General features: G+C 42.6%; 1 protein-coding gene across 1 annotated transcript in view; it reads left to right on the top strand.

Annotated features, from left to right (window-relative positions):
• Positions 1-12,527, top strand: part of LOC128437194 (VPS10 domain-containing receptor SorCS1) — a 161,623-nt gene that overhangs the window by 145,027 nt on the left and 4,069 nt on the right. The window contains exons 20-26 of the mRNA XM_053419249.1: positions 371-504; positions 3,894-4,017; positions 5,137-5,249; positions 7,964-8,098; positions 10,616-10,715; positions 11,132-11,237; positions 11,906-12,063. Of these exons, the coding sequence (XP_053275224.1) occupies positions 371-504; positions 3,894-4,017; positions 5,137-5,249; positions 7,964-8,098; positions 10,616-10,715; positions 11,132-11,237; positions 11,906-12,063 (870 nt within the window). The remainder of the gene's footprint in view (positions 1-370; positions 505-3,893; positions 4,018-5,136; positions 5,250-7,963; positions 8,099-10,615; positions 10,716-11,131; positions 11,238-11,905; positions 12,064-12,527) is intronic.

The following is a 12,527-nucleotide window of genomic DNA, read 5'->3' as shown; positions in this document are numbered from 1 at the left end:
ACCCCTGGTGAATTCACAGGGTGACAGATGCAACAGAGCTGACTTATTGATCAGGGAGCACTGCTGCCCCCACCAATCTGTCAATCCTATGTGCCAACCGTGCAAATAGAGCCACCACAGGCTCAGGAGTGCCGCAAATGAAAAATAACACACAGATGGCAGCCAGTGGTCCCAGTGCAGGGGCGAATTCTGAACAAACTCTCTAACCTCTCTCTCCCTACTCTGCACCAACCTATAAACCCACTCTCACTTCTCTTTCTTCGTGCGAAATGCTAATGTTGTTTTCCCCATTTTTTCAGTTCTTTTTGCACATTGTGCTGAAGTTTGTTGATGTCAGTGCATGATGTATACTGTGTGTGTGCCTGAGTAGGTCAGCTGGAGTATATCCATCTCTCAGCTCCCTTTGTGGCGGTGAGGAATAAGGAGGTGAACCTGACTGCTGTTCTCTGGCCCAGCCAAGTGGGAACGGTCACCTACATCTGGTGGATCGGAAATAACACCGAGGTAATGTATACTCAGGACTTTCCTGCTTCTCTGCCGCCAGTTGGCTCTTAAGTAGGTTGCTGACTCTTTTTGTTGAGCTACATTTGTGCGTCCAGGTTGCAAAACGATGTGGTTTCATTTATCAGCTGCAATTACAAACTGCACAGCTTTTTCACATAATAAGATACACCAACATGCTTAAGGGATAGAAAAATGAAAACACGTTTGGAGTTTCAGGGGTAAACAGTGTTGCAGCTAAATCCAATACAACTGATTTTTTGTTTTAAACGGTGTCATTTCCACAAAGCCTTAAAGTTCGCTACCGGAAGTGCAAAGGCTAGCAGATGTAAATGGTTAATGGTTTTGTATTTATATAGTGCTTTTCTAGTTTTGATGACCACTCAAAGCGCTTTACAGTACACTTCTACATTCAGCCATTCACACACACATTCATACAGTGCATCTATTCACAGCACTTTGTTATTCTATGGGGGGCCATTCAGGGTTCAGCATCTTGCCCAAGGAAACCTCGGCATGCAGATGGTTCAGACTGGGGATCGAACTTCCGACCTTCAGGTTGGAGGACGACCACTCTACCCCTCAGCCACAGCCGATGGGTAGAATGTAGCGATGCTGAGCTTGTGTGCAGTGTTCCCGGTGTGTGCGTGTGCACATGAGGGGGATAGGGGATATCAGCGGACATTTAGACTAAAAACACAGTATAAATTACCTTTTTTTCGAATTGAATTTGGATGTCGGGGCTTCTGGACACTTGGATGACACCACACAAGCAGTGTGGAGACAGTCACTTTGCATCACGTCCGAACACACCTTCAGTTGGCTCCATCAACAACTCCAAAGCTGCCTCAGCTACACTTCACAACACAGTGCGGTTTAATGAGCAGCTGGTACTTACCAACAACAGCCTAGTGATTGTGATGCAGCATCCAAAACCCAGGTGATTCCTGAGGTTTCCCTCTGCTACCCTAACGTTCTTGTTATGCTGCAAGCTTTTAATATAGTCATTTCAGCTAAGATTTAATGTTCATGCTCATTAGTTCTCTTGTTACTGCTTGGGTTGTGTGAGAGCACCTTCAAAAAGTTGAGCCTTTACCCTCCAAATGTAATATAGCTCTATAACCATATCCTCTAAATGGGCAATTACAGTGCCTTGCATAAGTATTCACCCCCCTTGGACTTTTTCCCATTATGTACTGTTACTAACTGGAATTCAAATAGACTTAAATAAACTTTTTCCCGTTTGATCAACAAAACATGCATAGTACTTTGGAGGTGCAAAATAAATTTTATTGTGACACAAACAATAATGAGAACAAAAAAGTTGACATCTGTTGGGTGCATAAGTATTCACCCCCCTGTGTCAATACTTGGTAGAACCCCCTTTCGCTGCAATTACAGCTGCAAGTCTTTTGGGGTATGTCTCTACCAGCTTTGCACATCTAGAGATGGAAAGGTTTGTCCATTCTTCTTGGCAAAAAAGATGAAGCTCAGTCAGATTGGATGGAGACCGTCTGTGAACCGCAATCTTCAAGTCTTGCCATAGATTCTCTATTGGATTGAGGTCTGGGCTTTGACTGGGCCATTTTAAGACATTAACATTCTTTAATCCAAACCATTCCTTTGTAGCTCTGGCTGTATGTTTAGGGTCATTGTCCTGCTGGAAGATGAACCTCCGCCCCAGTCTCAAGTCTTTTGCTGACTGCATCAGATTTTCTTCAAGGATTTCCCTGTATTTGGCTCCATCCATCTTTCCCTCTATTCTGACCAGTTTCCCTGTACCTGCTGAAGAGAAGCATCCCCACAGCATGATGCTACCACCACCATGTTTCACTGTTGGGATGGTGTGCTCAGGGTGATGGGCAGTGTTGGGATTTCGCCACACATAGCGTTTTGCATTGAGGCCAAAAAGTTCAATTTTGGTCTCATCTGACCAGAGCACCTTCTTCCACATGTTTGCTGTGTCTCCCACATGGCTTCTGGCAAACTCCAAACGGGATTTTTTATGGATCCCTTTCAACAATGGCTTTCTTCTTGCCACTCTTCCATAAAGGCCAGATTTGTGGAGTAGACGACTAATAGTTGTCCTGTGGACAGATTCTCCCACCTCAGCTGTGGATCTCTGCAACTCCTCCAGAGTAACCATGGGCCTTCTGGTTGCTTCTCTGATTAATTTTCTCCTTGTCCGACTCTTCAGTTTGGGTGGACGGCCTCCTCTTGGTAGGTTTGCGGTTGTGCCATATTCTTTCCATTTTCTTATGATGGATTTTATGGTGTTCAGAGAGATGTTCAAAGCTCTGGATATTTTTTTATAACCTAACCCTGCTTCATATTTCTCCACAACTTTATCCCTGACCTGTTTGGTGAGCTCCTTGGTCTTCATGATGCTGTTTGTTCAGTAATGATCTCCAACAAACTCTGAGTCCGTCACAGAACAGGGGTATTTATACTGAGATTAAATTGCAGACAGGTGGACCCTATTTACTAATTATGTGACTTGCAAATGTGACTTGTGAATGCAATTGGTCGCACCAGATCTTTGTTAGGGGTTTCACAGTAAAGGGGGTGAATACATATGCACTCAACACTTTTCAGATTTTTATTTGTAAATAATTGTGAAATCCATGTAATATTTCCCCCCACTTCCAAATGATGCACTATTTTGTGTTGGTCCATTACATAAACTCACGATGAAATAAATTTTAATCTGTGGTTATACCATGACAAAATGTAGAAAAGTCCAAAGGGGGTGAATACTTATGCAAGGCACTGTACTTGTTCTAAATGAAAGTACTGTGCATCAACTGTAATGTAATGATCGAATCATGAACAGTAATATGTGACTGTAAACAATACTTCTGAGTTCCAAAAACTCGAACATACTAGCAGAGTGTTAAGACAGAGAAACTCAGCCTCCATCTCTCTGGACCTACAGATGCTCTCTACACTGGAACTGCTCCACTTGCTCTCTGTCCTCCTATTTGCAGTTGTGTAAATGTGTTTGTTCAGCACCAACAGGGGCCTTCCACTAGGACAGCCAGTTATGTCAGCTGGTAATAAACCACAGCAGTATTAGCATTTCATAGCTATCTGAAGAACACATGGAGACGTGAGAAATGACTGGAAATAGCTGCTGGTGTCACACAGGGAACTCTCTGCGGGCTGTGATACTGTGTGCTGCACGGTCCGTATTGCTGCATAGCTCCCTGTGTATGCTTGTACATGCATGTGTGTTTGTGAGTGTGCCAGCAGGCTGACACCTCTGTAGTGTATATAATAGCAGTGGTAGGATGTTAAGCAGCCGCTGATAAGGGTCTCTCTCGGGAAGCCCCTGACTCTGACTCTCTCCCTCTCCCCTGCCTTCTCTCCCCCTCTGTCTCTCTCCCCAGCAGCCAGTAATCACCCTAGAGGGAAGTGTAGCTTGCATGTTCTCCAGGGAAGGCATCAACACAGTCACCGTGCAGGTGTCTGCAGGGAATTCTATTCTGCAGGACAGAAAAACCATCGCTGTCCACGGTGAGCCCACGCTCTGACTCCATCTCCATGGGGATTCTGTAGCTATGTAAACACCCTGACGAGATGTGTCACCACAGTCTATACAGTTATAAACACATAGATGTTTTTCTCATCATTCGTAAAAGAACTTTCTGCTTGATTTCAATGAGGTCTTAAATTTGTTGATGTTCAACATAACACCATGCTCCCCATTAAGTGATTCTCTACAAAGGGTTGTTCTTATGGATACGGGTTATTAATAGATAATCAATGAAGTAGATGATCAGACAGGTTAAAAACAAACCACATTACACAAACTCATTTGGAAGAGGAAAGTCAGAGGGATGAGTTCTGACCCATCTGCCTGTTAACTTTCTATTTTAAAACTCATCAAAGTTAACAGACTTTTTACTTTGAAAACGCTTGCCATCACTTTTAGAGCTGGGCAAGTTGAGCACCAACCTTCATTTTGGAGCCATTGCCTCCCCAGCCGCTCTCTGGAGACCTGTGATCAGGGCCGTTCGGTTCTTCCTCGCTCCAGGTTCAGAACTAAAGCAGAATGTGCTTTTAGAATTGGGCCACCCAACTTTGGAACTCACTCCTTTTGGGTCCTGTGATCTTTTATTGTTATTTATTGTATTATTTATTACTATTAGAACTACAACAGTCTGATTTAGTGGCAGTGGCTTTTATATTGAGCTCATTAAGCAGATAAAGTATCAGACCTGATGTTTATGATTTAAATTAAAATCACTTCTTCATCAGCCATTATACAATCCATCGGTTCTATACTCAGTTCCTCAGTCACCAACTGAATTGTTAGTTCTCCAACAATCCCTTGCATACTGGCAAAGTTACTGGATAGCTGAGTTTAGCTTTCAGGTACTTAGAACCTGTCTGCTGGTTTGAGCTCTTGTTGGACTACATCGTACCAAGGTTGTTTTATCCCCCTATCTTAACATTTACTTTAATGAATTCTGAAATCATGGCAAAAAAAGGCTGAAGACCAAAGTTTTAACAAACTGACTTAGAGTTATCCTTTAAACAGATGGTAATAGATTTTGAAACGAGAGATTGAACCCTGCATTTCATGCCAGATGAAAACTAAAAAGCATCTCACACACATTTACCTCTCTGCAGAATACTTCCGATCTCATCTGCTCGCCTTTTCATCAAACCTTGACGACCACAACCCTGATGTCGCAGAATGGAGGCTGGACGTGAGCCGAGTCATCAAGAACTCTCTGATCCAGGTAAAGCTCTCTCGAGTCCTTTCATGGAAACCATTGCTTTACTCTGGTAAATACTGTCAACGCCTGACTGGACCTCTGACGGTGTATGAGTGCAGCGTGACCTCCCCGAGGCTTCTACACATAAATCTGACTTTTATGATGATAAATGACAAGGCATGAGGGAGAAGAGGGGGTAAAAATATAGTTCAAGAGCATGCTGATTGCAGTAGCTTGCACAAAGTCCGTGAGTTCAGGGCCATACAGTAACGACGCTGAAGTGTACGGAGGAATAAATGTCAGTATGTGTCTAATGTGTGTGTGAGGCTCTCCTGAAGGGAGACTTGGAGCAGAGTGCTTCGTGACCTGCAATGTGCGGCACATAATTCAAACCCATACATGACACGTCAGGCACAGATTTTCCCCCATTAACTTCATGTTGTTTTACAACATCCTGAGAACGTCAATATATTTCCGATTCCGAGGATGAAGCACTCTGAACCTTGCATCATATTTTCACACGTTTTGATCCTGCAAAATCAAAACTGATGCCAAAAATACACCCGGCTCCTCAGTCTTCAATGAGCTTGTCTGTTTTGTTATTTGTTATTGACATCGTTTTCTCATGACAACCCCCGTCTGGAAGGCAGAACATAAAAATAAAATATAAAAAAAAGATGGAAAAATAAAACTTTCAGATGAAAATATGACCTGATACCTTAATACATTCACATTCACAGGCTTCACTTCAGCACAACCACGCACGAGGTGGAGGAAGAACCAGGGGCTCCTTTAGGAGTCCGTGGAAATATTCAGTTAATTAAGATCACTGTGTATCATACTATCAAACAGGCAGAGTTGAACATATGCATTTAATGATAAACACGTGTTGCCATAGAAAGTGTATCATAAAATATAGAATATCATAAAATGTGATAATATACATGGGCATATTGTGGTATGATGGGCCATAAAATAAGTCCGTACAGGTTCTGCTTTCCAAACACATTTAAATAGTTTTGCAAATTCATATTTTGGAGTAGTGCAGCCAATCTACTGTCCATTCTGACATGCATGTCGATATTCTTGTAAGACGGGGCTGTAGCCATCATGAAGAAATAAAAGGCCAGTCAAAAGTATAGGAAAGGTATTTTGACCTATTGACTCACCTGGAACATATTTAAATAACTCACATTAATGTGCTATAATGTGTCAGTTAGTGCAGTGCTTACATCCACCAGCGTAAAACAAGTCTTTCAGGTGTTTTTCACATAAAAGCTCATTTTCAGGGCTGGTGATAAGTATTAGTCATCAATTCCCCTGCTGAGGGCCCCGATGGCCACTAGAGGGCTTACTAAAGATTCCTTACCTACCTTAATATTGAATTGCCCCACCAGAGTGTTATAATGAGCTGAACATTTTCAACACACTTATAACATACAAGATCTGTGTTTTGCAACATTGGGTCATGCAGAGTTGGGTCTCTCTCTCTCTCTCTCTCTCTCTCTCTCTCTCTCTCTCTCTCTCTCTCTCTCTCTCTCTCTCTCTCTCTCTCTCTCTCTCTCTCTCTCTCTCTCTCTCTAACGCTCGTACCTACTCTCACTCTCTGTGTGTATTGGTGGTCCATGAAAAAATCCATAAAATTGTTACCATCCACTGAAGAAAGGATGTGCGTTGCCGCATATATACCGTTGCATACAGTGTGTGTTCATAGGGCAACTATGTCATAGTCAATAGAATTGGTGGCATAGAGGTGATCAGATCTAATTCTGCTTTAGGCCCCTCGAAGGCTTGAGCCAGCCTTGAGAAGGTGCCATGTTCAGCTGTGATAGACAGCTTTAACATTTTTAGCGTAAAAGCACAAAGCTGAATGTCTGATCTGACCCCTTCTACAATATAAAGAGGTAATAAAAAATCTAAGGCCTGTTTCTGGTAATATGGGTCCCTGGTTCTCTACCAAATAAGGGAATAAAGTCCCTCAACATATTTGAAAATGTTGTAGGGGAAAAAATTCCAGAAATATATTGGGTATCATGAGGAGGAACGGCAGTGTTTTTGCCCGCAGTCATTTTCTCAAGCTGCAAACAGTCTCAACAAGCCCCCTTACAAAATAGGGCAGCCTGCATGATGCCCCTGCTGCTAAAACTTTTCGTTTCTGTTAGTGTATGCTAATAACTGAGGGCAATTCAAATGAGAATATGAACACTCAGAGCGTTGTCTGTAAATTTTTGGTAATCGAGAAATATGTTATCAGAGATATTCAATTGTGCAAATCAAACTGAAGCCAAAAAGGTGTATGGGGGCAACATTTTGAGCTATTATTATTATTATTATTATTGTTATTGTTGTATTGTGATTATTATTCATTTAAAGGAATAGCTTGTTATTTGGGGGAATAAGCCTCCTGTACTCTCTGCCTGTGACTTGCTCCCATCTGAGAAACAGTCCAGGGGATTTTGGTTATTTTACAAACTAGGCTTAACCAGTAAATGCTGTCTGAACAAAAGCAGCAAGTCTGTCCAAATGAATTAAAATGAAACTAAACACCTGCTAGATTCTGATTTAAATCAGATACTGGTCACAGACAAATGTAAAGAGGATTCCGAATCTGAGAGAGCAGTCACTTTCAGCTTTTTGGTACATGATTTATACTACTACCTGCTGACACATTTCTGTCTGTACCACAGCAGTGCTGTGCGAGCTCTTTTAACATTCCTCTCCCTCATGTTCCCCTCCAGGCCACAGCCGTGAGAGAGGACAAGCTGCTGGTCGCCGTCCTCCCAGGTTTACCAACCGCAGCAGAGTTTTTCCTCCTGCCTGACAAACTGTTAACTGAGGGGAAGCCGGAGAAGACTGCTGCTCATTTAGATCAGGTACAAACAGCTGCAGCTGCTTTGTCTGCTAAAATGTGTAAAAAGAGTCATACCTTTTCCCTGCCCTGGACACTGTTTGTGTAGATGAATGGATTTCACCTTTTTAAACTGTAGCTTCCTACACAAGTTTGAAGCATTGTTTCCTATTTTTCGAATTCATGAGCGAAAACCTTTTTTACAGCAGTTTGTCCAATAATTGCCACCTAAAAGGTTGATGTTCCCCCTTCCTCCAGCAGATGTCAGCATTGATCCACTGAAGCATGGGGAGGTTTTTTTTCTTTTTTTTTATGGGGCTAATTCTAGAAGACGCCTGAGGAATCTCTGCAATAGACTCATCAATAAGCCTGACAAGTATTAACAAGTTATCAGGGGAGGGACTTTTATAAACTCTCCCAAGTCGCATCCCTTGTGGAGCCTTGAGGTGGGAGTGGGGAGGTGGGGCTGCAGGGGGTAGCTTGGGCCTCAAAGGGGCCTTAAAAGCCAGACAAAGAAAATTGCCACGAGTGATCAGTCCACTAAATTACAGCCGTATCAAGATTTACTGAATCAGCTCAGAGCTTCATGTAACAGATAATGTCTGATAATAATGTTGGAGCTGCTGCCGGTGGGAAGAAACCCACGGGCGGGAAGCAAATCAGGGTTGATCGGCTGGAACAATCATCTGGCCTACAAGGCAGGGATAAATCTTTATTCAAGGTTGGCATCCTAGAAGTGTAGAGCGAGCTCTACTTGTTTGAATGTATAATAGATTTACTGACCCTGGTATACATTGGGCAAAAGTAATTAGCGTGGTCTAAAATTAAACTGTTTGGAATTATATAGGAGGGAATAGGAGGACTTAGCATCATGCTTTACCACGACTGAAATTACTCAAATCATTATTAATATGAAAAATGAGGCAGATAAGATATATGAAGCCTCTTTCAAGAAAATAAAGAAGGCTCTGACAACTGAGGATTTTGTTTTGTTTGTCTGTGTCTTCACTATGCAGCTCCATATCTGCTTTGTTTCATGCGTGCAGATTAAATACAGACAAAAATGCTTTATGATATTGGACAAACAAGAGAGATTTATAATTGGGCGAATTGAAGAATCTATGTGGGGGAATAAACTGAGAGTGCATGAGATTGGATTCGGGATTTCTATAGTTTACCTTCGGGTCAGGGTAATCTGTCTGATTTATATCAAAGTTGGATGTTCTCTGTGCAGAGAGTGACTTGCCAGTCTGGAAAGCAGAGATCAAGTGAGGCTGCATTGTATGCATTATGCATCACAGTGGAAAGGTCTCACAGACAAAGACTCTTACATAAATAAGGAAGCTCAGAAGAGGTTGGCTGCAAGGTTTTCTTGGGTCATGTGTGCTTACAAATAATGAAATTCAATACAACAGCCCAGAAACAAACAATATCTCTTTAAGGTTATTTAAAAAAAATGCATCACAGTGGTGTCACTTCAATTCAATGGTTATTTTGATGTATTTATAATATTCCACAGTGTTGATCGAGGTTAACTCTACAAGTGACAACAACTTGAAGCTGGAATCATCAATAAATCATATTATAAATTAAAATATTACATGTTAAACAGTGACAAACCCAGAAATAATGTCACTATCATAGTGAAAAGCATCTTGATTTTTTTAAGTGTCCATTGCAAGGGCTCATCATTTTAATTCAGGGATTGACTAGAGAGGGTTTAGATGCATCGGCAAGTTATATAATTAGATTGTTTGTGTCATATTGTACACCACTGCAAGGCAGGGCCGGCCCTGGCAATGTTGGAGCCCTAGGGCAAGATTTCAGATTGGCTCAACCCCCTCTTGGAATGAGTGACAGAAATGCCTCGCCCCTCACCCAAAGGCTACCTGATAATACCACAGGTAATATCACTGTAGCCTGTGTTACAACAGCCTTGGTTCTATCCTGCAGCTTTGTCTGTGGGAGTGAAGGATCCATTAGACTTGGACTTACATGGATAGGAGACGCCAATCAAATTTTCCGATTTCACTTTTTTGGAGCTGTCCTGTCAACATCTATCTAAGCAGTTTCTCAATGGATGCTATTGAGATTTCCGCCCCTGTTCATCTGTCCTATCTTAGTAATCATTTCTTTACCCCTCTTACAACTGATAAGAGATGTTCCAGCTCCCAGACTGTGAACCATGGCTGAAGTTTCTTCGGTGCCCTTTATTTACCTTGTTCCCTTTTATCAAATGATGTACCTATATTGTTGTCCACTCTCTGTATTTCGGCAGTCATTCACAAAGTGACAAAGCAGACAGGTAGAGCGGTATACCTTCAGCGGTTCTGCCAAGGGCAGGTGATGTTTGGGCTCGATTATTTTTCTGTCTGACAAATTGGATGAACGTGTAGAGAGATTGATCAGGACTCTGAAATGTCAGTTAACAGATGACGACTCAGAGGCAAAGATAGATGAGACTGTCTGGGCGGTTTGATGATCTTGGAAGTGACCTTTCTCAACAGTTACGTTTGGTATTGTTCCCTCTGTGTCCCAACAGCTCGCAGAGGTTTTGCTGAGTGCCTTGAACCAGAACCTGGTACAGTTCACGCTACGGCCGGGGGTCCAAGTCACTGTGTACGCAGCACACCTATCAGCAGGTTTGTTTAACTTCTGCCCAGAGAGGGCTTTTTACTTCCTTTAGCAAGTGGCACAGAAAATAAAGCATGTAGGAGACCTAGATAAACTCAATAGTCAGATTTATTATTATTATTTCTGCCCCCATCAACTAACAACAACAACCCTGTGTCCCAACATGTAGCGACACAGAGACATTCAGAGAGTGAGCCCCGTTACAAGTATGTGTGCCTCTTCCTAGTGGGGATGCTGCTACTCTCCTAAAGGGGCTTATAAGATAAAGAGTAAGAGAAGTCCATACTACTGAACATTAAAATGATTCATCGTTAAATAGGTGTCAATTATCCTGCTCACTGCTCGTTGCATGATTCAGCAGGTTGTGTAATCGCTGCTGTGTTGTTGAGAGTCTGCGGCTCTTGTCTCGTCCCTGTCTCTGCAGCACCCCTAGTGGACACCAGCGAGAACCACAGTGGCTCCGCCATGCTAATGCTGCTCTCCGTTGTGGTTGTGGGTTTAGCCGTGTTTGTCATCTACAAATTCAAGAGGTAAAGTGTTCATGAAATGTGTAAAGTTGTCACGCTGTACGTGATAGGGAGCCGCCGAAAGGCGTCAAGGCCTTCTGAAGGCTCGGTAAACAAACGGCTGCAGGGGAGGGCTGATAACTGCCTGTCAAACGTCTACACAGGCATACCAAGTGCTCCCCAGTGGAGGATTGGATCAGCCCCCCCCCCCCTCACACACACAAACACACACACACACACACACACACACACATCTGCTGTATCCTGTGAAGATTCTTTGGTCAGGTCATTCTTTTGCAAAAGAATTGTCAGTCAGCCTTCAGCCGCTATCAATATTAAGCCCTTTGAACGTCGGCACTTGACCTTTCTGAAATGTTAAATTATGTCTCCTCGCCAAGGTGCAGTTTCAGGGGAAAAGGGCACAAAGGGTTGTGAAGATTTACTGACATGTCGAGCAAGAATGAAACTTTGGATTCACAAACCTTTGTCACTTTTGCCGTTTGTGTAAATGATGACTTACATGCAAATCTACTTGATCGTATCGAGGGAAGGCAAAAGGTTTTACAACTTTGTGCGGTTGCAGATGGTCACAAACGATGATACTAGTAAGCTGCTGGTTGAGCTCTTACTCTATTTTAGTCAGGCTGCCGTCTTTATCCCTTTCTGTGTCTCACTGTTAATCTTTTCTCAAGGAAGATCCCAGGCCTCAACGTCTATGCGCAGATGCAGAATGAAAAAGAACAAGAAATGAAGAGTCCAGCCAATCCAACAGAGGCCACGCCCGGCTCACAGCGGGACTTGGTGCATTCTTTGGAGATTCTGGACACAGAGTTGAACTCACGGCCCATCGGTAAAACATCCCCTCTAGTTCATCGTGCTCTTGTGACTGTGGCAGGCGTTTTAGATTTATTTTCATCATGTCCCCATTGCATATTCCATATCAACTGGTTCATAAGACTCATCCTGTGCTTTTGGTTTGTGTTTCTCAGAAGGGATATGGTCTCGTGTGGGGCAGAACCAGAGCTAAACAAAAATGAGCATGACGGAAAGTATGGTTGCCTCTAAGCGGCACAGTTAACACAGCGTTCTGCTCGGTACTGTTGCACTTTAATTCTAATAAAAATACAAATGAGGGACTTTTTATATCAAACAAAAAATCATTAGTTGCCTTTCTTTAAATCCCCATTCCACTTCAATGATCTGACATAATGTACATTGTTACCCACAAGTGCTTTGGTTCCGTGGAATATTACCTTTTTCAGTATCAGGACTGCTGTTAGCACATACTCATATTAGGTCTACATTTCTTGAAAG

Source organism: Pleuronectes platessa, chromosome 3, assembly GCF_947347685.1.
Source record: "Pleuronectes platessa chromosome 3, fPlePla1.1, whole genome shotgun sequence".
Taxonomy (NCBI): Eukaryota; Metazoa; Chordata; class Actinopteri; order Pleuronectiformes; family Pleuronectidae; genus Pleuronectes; species Pleuronectes platessa.
This window is presented reverse-complemented; position numbering and strand designations above follow the sequence as displayed.